The sequence below is a fragment of the Antennarius striatus genome, chromosome 16, assembly GCF_040054535.1.
Source record: "Antennarius striatus isolate MH-2024 chromosome 16, ASM4005453v1, whole genome shotgun sequence".
NCBI lineage: Eukaryota > Metazoa > Chordata > Actinopteri > Lophiiformes > Antennariidae > Antennarius > Antennarius striatus.
Genome location: NC_090791.1, coordinates 15,596,877 through 15,607,010, shown reverse-complemented (window position 1 = coordinate 15,607,010; position 10,134 = coordinate 15,596,877). Strand labels below are relative to the sequence as shown.

Here is a 10,134-nt window from a genome sequence, read left to right as displayed (position 1 = left end):
TTAAGATGAGGCCAAGAAAAGTATCACAAGAAGTGACGATTTGTTTTCTTCAACCCTAAATTTACTTGTCTAGTCATGATATCACTTCAACACCTCATCCCGGTACCATTCTTAAAAGGTACCGCAATTTAAATAAACAAATCACCCACACAATGCAGCCCATGGGTCATCCATTAAGGTACTAACACCTAATTCAGCAGGAAATACCCATAGGCTGTACTTTCAGCTTCTGCACCTGGTCAAACAGGCCACTTAAAGTAACTGGTTTACAGATCAACTCCTGCTTGGAGGTAGAAGAGTCTCGGGTATGTGCGAAACAAATTCAAAATTATCCTCACCCTTCAACAACAATCTGACCCAGCTTGAGTCTTTCTGTATCACCACACAAGCTGTGAAAACATCAGGGAACTCCTGATCACAATCATCTGGCTCCTTTAACAACTGTGTAGGCTTAGCAGGTGGGAACCCATCTGACCAGACATGAGTGCCGGCCAAATCATTCCCCAGGATCACATCATCTCCATCTATAGGTAAGGCAGACTGAACTCCAATGTGAACATCAGGATCCACAGGGCATCCAGACACACTGACTTTATGGAAAAGAACACACTGGGTCATTAAACGGATTCCCAGTATGAGCTCACAATCTCCAGTATCAGTATCCGGAGAGAAAGGCAGCACAGACGCCAGAATAAATGAATCCTTTTTCCGCTGCATCTCATAGAACATTCACAGCCACTTTACTGTCCCTCCCAGTGAAGCTGTTAACAGGAGCAATGGGAGTAACTGGTTTAATATACACCACCTGTGTTATGGGGCCATCACTCCATTAACCACCATTTCTTTTTGTACGAGGTTAACCTGGATCTCCTCTAGAATGGGAGGTGATGAAGAATGTATGAGAATGTGTTGAGGTGTAGTTTGTCCAAGGAAGTTCTCAGAATCAAATAGTATGAAAACAAGTGTGGATTTTTTTAAATACTCTTACTCTTCGTCAAACGAACAGTTGGACTTATTTTGACAGGACTATAAACCAGTCAGAACATTAAACAAACGCTATTTGCTACAACATATATATTCAGAATTGTTAAAATGAAAACTAAAAAGTATAAGATCTGATGCTTTACTGGTTTTTACATGGTTGGTATATATATAATCCATATCTGTACTGAAAAGACTTCATAAAAATGACATAGTGCAAAGATAAAAGACGGATCATACTGGACCTGAGTCTGACACGAGACGCTCTGCACACAAACTGCAGTAAATAACAATATTTGGTCTAAACTATGGTTCCAAGTTTGAGAGTTCATATTTTACCAAAGATTTGAATGCAGAAAACAAAAATCACTTCAGACACTACATCATATATGATCCTATGGAGTCTCATGTTTTTGAGACGAGATTCAGATATGTTGTTATTGTCATTTCTTTGTTAATTTGTTTGTTGGTTTTTCTAAGCATTATCCATCCATCCATCCATTTTCTTGTAGAAGAGACAATCACACCTATGAACAATTTGGTGCGTCCATTTCACCAAAGCTGCAAGTTTCTGGAGATGGGAGGAAGCCGGAGAACCTGGGAGAACCCATTCAGCATGGAGAGAACGTACAAACTCCTCACAGAAAGGTCCCGAAGGACCTTTTAGGTGGCAATACCCACTGCACCTCCATGCCACCCACCTGTTGAAGTCATCAAATAAAAATCTGGCTCACCCAAGCATAGAAATTGTTACAAGTACGCAAACAGCATAATCAAACAAGTATTGTTATACAATGTGCATTAGTAAATACAAATTAATATAATTAAGAAGTAATTCAGATGTTCTAAAATTGAGATTCATTTATTTAGAGTAAATCACTGCAATCTGCTGTAGGGTTAAGTATGGAGTAATCAGGTTTTTCCTTGCCAACAGGAAGAAAAAGGATTTGTTTAGTTCACACAAGGTCTTAAAGAAATTGTGTTTAGAAAGATGAAATGAGTCCTCATTCTCTTCAGGTATTTTGGAGAATGCTGCTGATTCACCATGAAGCTCCATGAATGACTTCTGGTTAAAGAAATCATTGTGTTCTTCAGAGCAGATGGTTTGAATTACATTTTTAGGTGAGCTGTTGTATAGATGGTCTGGTGACTGAACTGCATTGCCTTAAAACCTCAAATTCCAGTCAAAATTTTATTAACAAATCTTTGGTCTTCACAACATTCTACCAGTCAGCTACCATGTGCATTTAGCTGGAGACAAATGTTATGACTTTCCTACAGTTATGCAGTAACTGCAACTGCATTTCTTTCTCCTGCAGCAGATTTTTAATGTGTTGTACCACAACATTAAGACATTTTCCCCACTGCAGTGAATGTACTTAGTTTGGTAAAAAGGTTTTCCTGATGCATACAGACGGTTCCTGATGTAAAAGGGATGAGGGGCAAAATATAGAATTCATCCCTCAGATTTAAGAACAGTTAGTCCATCTGCTTTAGAGTCTGTGATAATAAGAAAATCAGCTCCATTTGATTGTGACGGCCATAATCACAAAGATCTGCTGCCACCTGGTGGTGAAATATGAAATAATTCTTCTGCTACCTGCTGGTAAGGTTTCGTATTCGTCGAATGAAGAGGTCTTTGATTCCTAATAGCATGTCCAAACCTTTCCTGGGGAAAGTTGTATATTTGCATATTTAATACATAAGGAAAGCTGCTATTTAGAAAACTAAAAGAAGATTCCAATAAAGTAAAGATCTTAGCTGTGCAAGATACTTCAGGTAGCTGCCATAGAGGTCAGATGGCCTTTGAAGATATAATATGCAGTATCTGCATTAAACAGGAGAGGATCTTTAATACACAGCAGAACTATATTTATTGGGACAAATAATTCTGAAAAATGTTTACCAGATAAGAAAAATATGTGTATACTGTATATGTCAGAAACATTTAATTTCATTGAACTAAGAAGAAAATAATCCTTAACCTGACCCAAAGTGCTTTTCTCAAATAGTGGAGTGTGAAAGTTCAGTTTCATGCTTCAAACCCGAAAAGCTGTGCACTGCCTAAACGCGCTAATGTAGCCATTAATCTTGACGTCCTCATTTTGATTTTTTAAAAAAAATCAACACAAAGTGTTTTATGAAGTTTTGTTTTTTTATGTTAAGGTGTTTTTACGTATTGTTCTCCTCGGTTAATGTTGCTGAACTGAATTTGATTTTTTTTTTATTATTTATTGATTTTATTTCATTTTATTTTTCAGTATCAAATGGTGCTATAAATTGGTCAAAAATGTATACATTTTAAACAAAGTTTTTTTTTAATTTAAGACAAATTAATGCACTAAAAACTTTGATGTTATAGACTAAAAAATTATGTTACTAAAATGATTCTTTTTTATAAATTGAGCTATATTTCTTTTTTCCTTTTTTTTCTTTAATAAGGATACAATTTTATACAGAGCTGTACTTTTTATAGCAATTGATATTATTTGTAGTTGAGGCAGTGAGTGGGGGGGGGGGTGAAAATTGTTTTCTTCTTGCTACAGAACAGAAAATAATTGAGAAGCACTGCCCTGAAGACTGGAGCCTCCACTCTTGTTTATGTGTCAGAGACTTCGGAGTCAAAAGAGTCAGGGTTAGGGGGACTATGGCTGAGTGATATGCACACATCGCCAGTCTGGACATGTTTCACACTCCAGCATGAATATCATCCAAGCTTGTCACAAAACTTTGAATGTAATTTTTCATGCAATATAATAATAGTAATTATCTCTTAACATATTCCAATCAGCAATTATTTTTCCTTTCATGAAAAAAGACCTGAAAACAATGGATGAAAGAAAAAAAACACACAAAAACAACAACAGAGGACCAGAAAGAGCCTTCAACAACTGAAATATATTCCTGTCAGGAAACCGCTGATGTTGCTTCACCTGACCAACCTCACCTGTGCGCTGTCATCACCTGACAACAAGAGCACAACCCAAAGGCAGATGCACACTATAATAACAACAGTGCTCGAGTTTTTTCATTCAGAACTCATCAAACAACATCCTGTGAAGTATAGAGGTAATGTTACTACAACAAATATTGTGGCATATTTAAAAAGTAACATGAAAAGCTGTAATTATGGACTTGACATGAAACAATTACAGAGGATTGACCTCTTCCAGCTGTTCGGAAAGGAAAATAAGTAAATTCTGGCATCCTAGCTGTGATTACAGCCTAATTATGTAGACCGACTGTAGACAATTTGTTTTTTTTAGTCTGTGGTGATCATAAAGCCTTAAATCCAAAAAGGACTCATTGAAATAAGGCTACAAATGTAAACTTTTTGTGTCTTTACCTTTACCAAATGGTACAGCTACACTAATCAGCCTCAAGCATTCCTCAAAGCTGAGTACATTTCATCAGATTTATGACGAAGCTTTTTCATTAACACCGTTTTTAATTGGGTTTCAATTTGTGAAGCTGCCTGCTGCTGGAAACGAGGTCAGTGACAGCAGTGAATATAAAACAAAAGTAAAAGCGTGACCTGACAGATGGTGAAACGCTGAGGCACAGAGTAGACTCAGGGGGGCTACAGAACCAGTGACACCAGTAACCCCAGCAATCTGTCGGGGGCTGAGGCTGTGAACAAGGTCAAGAGACAAGAGCGAATCAAAGGCCAGCGTTGACTCAGAGACTCTCAAGAAGATGGTTCGCAGCAAAACACAGCCTGTCTCCACAAACATCGCCAACTCACAGGAAGTCGTCCGAGAAGGGGGGAGGCGGGGGGACACTATATAAGTTGAATGTATACATTTTATCTTACTGGCTGTGAAGACACACCTTCCTTCTCTACACTAGTATGAGGTCAGTCCAGGGTGAATGATTCTCTAGCAGAGTGAAGTCTTCTGTCCAGGTATACTGTAGCCTTATGGGTGGCACCATGACCCTCTAGTGTCTCTTGAAAGAACCAGCCTAAGCTAGTCCAGAATTCTAAACTTGAGGCCAAGCTTAGCTACATTGTGTGTTGTGAATTTGAACACAATACTTATGAACATGACGGGAAATTCCGGGTTTGACATTTAAGTGGAGAAATGGAACTGTGAATATTTTTGTTGAAAGTGCATTTAAAGCTTTAAAGCCCGGGGTAGCACGCTGTCTGATGATCGCGCATCCCTGTCAAAAAAATTGCCTAAAAGATGCATAAATTTACCGTATGTGTATTTATACACATATATTTATGTGTATATACTGTATATATTTGTGTATTTATATATATATATATATATATATACACACACACATATATTTATGTGTATATAGTGTATATATTTTTGTATTTATATATATATACACATAAATATGTGTATAAATTTATATATTTATACACATATATTTATGTATATTTATTTGTATATATATATATATATATATACACTACATATATTTATATATGTATGAAGTGAATGAGGACATGAAGGTAGTTGGTGTGAGAGAAGATGCAGAAGACAAGGTTAGATGGAGGCAACTGTTTCTATTTGGGTAAAGAATTGTTGAATCGTTTTTATGGTGTATCTTTATGTCTTATGTCAAACATTCTTTCAGCTAAGGAAGGATGAATGAAGCCATTCAATCCGTAAACGCTGAATGTTATTGTATTTTTCCCCAGAACAACAACAAACTACAACATCCATTCCTGAAAGCTGAGAATGCATCGCGTGTCGCTCCGTGACCCGGATGAAGATCTGTTCAACTTTATATCCCACAATTCCTTTCGCCCTCTTCCTCTTTCCCTTTTGCAGCAATGTCCAAGAGAGGTACGATCGCCGCCTCATGAAATCCGTAGTCATCCGTTGTTCTTAGCTCCCATCATATTTTCTAATGTTGTTTGTGTGATGTTTGTATGTGTAGACAACAAATGTACGTGATTAGTTTCACCGTCATGCCACCAGTTAACGATTAAAGAAGGATAGCATTTTTGCTAGCTAGTTGGCGGAAGCCATGTTTCGCTCTGAGCGCCATGTAGGCGTGAAGCAAATAGCCTGAGTTTCAAAAGTCGCTTTTCCTACAAGCATGCGACGGGTTTATTCGCGGTAATATGGCGACAACAAGTTAGATAAATATTCGGTCCTGTGCTTAATGTGCCTGTGGTGTGTACAGGACATCCAGCGACGACTTCTCGAGAAGCTAGGCTAGCAGAGCCGGTAAGTGGCTCAAGCTAACGTCAGCGTGATGTTGACTAGTGGACTGTATTTCTAATGTTACAGCACGGAATAGTGGGCCCAAGCTGTACATTTATTTTTATAGCATATTTTTAAAATATTATGTAACGATGTTTAGGTTAGTGTGGTAATGTAAAACTTCTCCGACCAGGAGGAGAGCAGGTTGTGAACTCCGCAGGTGTACCTTGAAATCTAATGTGAGGTGTTTCATTAACTAATTGAACTGACAGCATAGTGTTGTCTGGGTTTGTATTGAATTCTGGTCGTGGTGTTAGTGAGACATTCTGGTTTATTGATGAAGGTTGTTGAATCTGCACAGTCTATGTACCTGTATCAGCTGTGACAGGTGTGAGCATTGGAGCAACAGCTATGGCTGAGGTGAAGTTTAGATTTGGCTTTGATTTTGTATTTCTATCTGATTAGTGAGAAGAAATAGCCCAGCTTGTCGTCACATATGAAGTATTTGACATTTCTTTTAGAACATGTTAAAGTCACGCTAACACAACTGTTTTTCATGAAATGCATGATTCTCTGGGATTTTGGGGCATTAGAAGCTAAAATGGTACAAAGCAGATTTCAAATGCAGATATCCTGCAATGACAACTTTATCTTCACTGCTTTTAAAGAAAATATTAAATTGATTCTTTAAATGTGTTCCAGGACGTGGTGGATCATCCGGAGCAAAGTTCCGCATCTCACTGGGTCTCCCAGTGGGAGCGGTTATCAACTGCGCTGACAACACAGGTATGCCTCATTTAGGTTCTGTTGACAATGAAATCAAAGTTAAAATGGAAAATGCTAGTACTCTTGTTAAACGCCATCCCAGAGTTTGTAGGGAAGTTGGTGATTGCCATTAAAGGCACTGAACTTTTAGAAAATAAAGCTTACAGCTTTCCTGCAGTGAATTTAATAATGTTATTTCAACTCTCATGGTTCACAACGAATATGTATCCAGAATCGGCAGAAAACTATTTGGAACATAATGTTCATGAAATGATGGATTGTTTAAATTTCTGTTGCAGCTTAAAAACTGAAGTGCTGCAGAATTCCTGGTCACGATTAATCTGGACAAAACTGCCAAACTATGTTGTCATGATCATCTGTATCATGTCTAAATTTGTATAAATTACTTAAATGTCATGTCTTGAGTTTCATAATTTTACTTACATGCTGGTGTAGAAACAGCCAATCACGATCTGTCTCTCTTAAGCAAAAATTTTGACCTGTTGTCACTTCAGGTGAGACTCAGTTCCCATGTCCACGATGTCAGAGCGGCTTCATGAGCCAGTTGTACCTCACCTCCTCTCTCACGCCGGCTCTCTGTCTTTCAGGTGCCAAGAACCTGTACATCATTTCAGTGAAGGGCATCAAGGGCCGTTTGAACCGTCTGCCCTCTGCAGGAGTGGGTGACATGGTCATGGCTACAGTCAAGAAAGGCAAGCCAGAGCTCCGGAAAAAGGGTGAGTGTTGATATGTTGTCTTAGCAGTACAACACTACAGACAGAAGAGTCATTTACACAGGAAACAATGCTGATTTAGTTTTCAGGCACAACCAATGAGATGGTCATGTCCTGTGTTGCTGTATTCTGAAAGGGAAACAGTTTGTGGTGACGAGATGCTGTTTATTTTAACTTGTTGGTAAAAAATTAAGGTTTCCATTTACATCATCACTGTGGTGATAATTGATAGTGTTTCTTTATGGTATAGTTTCATGTTTCCCCTTCCAAAAGCACTTGCTTTGTCTGCTCAGTGGCTGGGTGAGTTGTCGTAGAAGGGAATAATGACGTCATCACTGTGGGTGAGACGGCGGCGACACGCTGTGGCTGACTGATCTCAATCAGTGATGAAACAAGCTGCTCAAACAAAAGCCTTCACTGGAGAGATGCTCTGGTTCTATGTGTGTGGGTTAATGTAGTGTTGAGATGCTGAGGCTGTTAATGAGATGTCTGCTTCATGGTCAATTACTGCACACTTAGATTAGTAATCATTTTATTCTGATGGAGTATTCATGTACAGGTCATTTATGCTGTTACAAATGCAAACGTGAAGAAAATCCTCTTTATTAGTTTTCGTTGCTCAGTAAACATGTTTGCCTCGGTGCTGACTCCAGATATGGAGCGTCAATTGTAGCGTCAATGTGGAACATAGCGTTCTGCGTGGGGAGCTGATAAGCAGTGGTTTTAGAAGAATTAATTATAATCTGCACATATAGCTCCTCTGCTCCATCGGGGTTTTGGTTCATACAGGTGTCTTCTGTGTGGATTTGACCCGTCTCTTTGTCCACAGTGCATCCTGCGGTGGTGATACGGCAGCGGAAGTCGTATCGACGAAAAGACGGTGTGTTTCTCTACTTTGAAGACAATGCAGGCGTCATCGTGAACAACAAAGGAGAAATGAAAGGTGAGTTTGGCTGTGTGCAACAGTATCATTCATTTACACACCAACAGTAGATTTATTCAGATCAGCTTTGATATTCAGTGTTGGCCAGTTAATCACCTCTAATGGGAAAAAAAAAAGAATTTCAATATATTGTCTTTTGCTTTGCCACTGATGCAGCTGCTTCTGTCTGTACCTCTGTGCTCAGCTTCCTGCAACAATATAGTAACATGAGTTGTGTTCAACGTCTGCACATGACCTAAAGTTATCAAATATGGTGGATTATGAAGAGCATTTTACTGTTCAGTGTAAAGTAGCAGGAATTGAAATGCTTTGGTCAGTTGTCCCAACTCTTAATACAGTGAATCTGTTTGTGCTTTTATTTGTCAGTTTAGTTTTAATCTTACATGGTTTTCAAATAACACTTTTTCTGACGGGTGATGTAATGATGTTCAGAGCCGCCTCATCTCTTCTGTCATTCGTTTGTAAATGAGATGCGGTGCTTAAGGCTCATCTCCCATCTCGTCTTCAGCGATGAAAGTTGTCTGAAGTTCAAAGATAATCGTTTTGTTCTTTCTAAGTGGTGTTTTTGTTAGTGTTTATTTAGAGGAACATTTGCAGTAGCAAACTTGGTGGTAGTTTGAAGTTTCCCCTTCCAAAAGCACTTGCTTTGTCTGCTCAGTGGCTGGGTGAGTTGTCGTAGAAGGGAATAATGACGTCATCACTGTGGGTGAGACGGCGGCGACACGCTGTGGCTGACTGATCTCAATCAGTGATGAGACAACCTACTCAAACAAAAGCCTACACCTGAGGGTGTATGTTGTCAATCCATTAGTGTACAGAAGTAGGCACATTTTATGTATTTTTTACCATACAGCAGTGTTTTATGTTTGATCCCAGCATGCCTTGTTAGCACTAAGCTTACGTTGTGTCCTCTCCTCTGCAGGGTCAGCCATCACGGGCCCAGTGGCCAAAGAGTGTGCAGACCTGTGGCCCAGGATCGCCTCCAACGCTGGCAGCATAGCTTGAGCTCGACCTGCACCTCTTTGTTTTCAATAAAAGCTGTTGGTAATCAAGCCTTGTGTTTGTTTTTTATTTCCTCATTAGAGGAACAACTTCCTTCAACAGTCAGAGGGTGTGATTCTGTTTATTATGCATTAAGTCTATTGTAAATATTTAACAAATGGCCTCCAAACGGTTTGTCTTTTTTGGTCCGGGTTAAGGTGTAAGTAATCCTATGGACTGACACATTTCTGTTAAGCTAGAATGTGGATTGGCATTAACTTAATGCATTTCATGTATCATCAAAATGTACTGATTGTGTCGTGTTCTAGGTTCCCTCCAAAGTTGTGTACTACAGTATATTATATACATGTTTATAATATTGAAAGTGTGGTTGTTGCTTTCCTGACCTGAAACAGTATGAAGGTCTGTCGGATCACTTGCACAAATGAGAAGGAACCATGTTTGAAACCCCCGTGTGTTAAAATTAAGTCCCAACTGTTGCTGTGATTTTATTTCCACTGAGGTTGACAAGACATTAGTCAAGCAAGATTAATTATCTAGT

General features: G+C 38.9%; 1 protein-coding gene across 1 annotated transcript; it reads left to right on the top strand.

The window, feature by feature from the left end:
* Window positions 1-5,713: 5,713 nt before the first annotated feature.
* rpl23 (ribosomal protein L23) lies at window positions 5,714-9,643 on the top strand. Its single transcript, XM_068336541.1, has 5 exons — window positions 5,714-5,786; window positions 6,852-6,935; window positions 7,523-7,651; window positions 8,478-8,591; window positions 9,514-9,643. The coding sequence occupies exons 1-5, from the start codon at window positions 5,774-5,776 to the stop codon at window positions 9,594-9,596; spliced, it is 423 nt and encodes a 140-aa protein (XP_068192642.1). The 5' UTR covers window positions 5,714-5,773; the 3' UTR covers window positions 9,597-9,643.
* The last annotated feature ends 491 nt before the right edge of the window (window positions 9,644-10,134 follow it).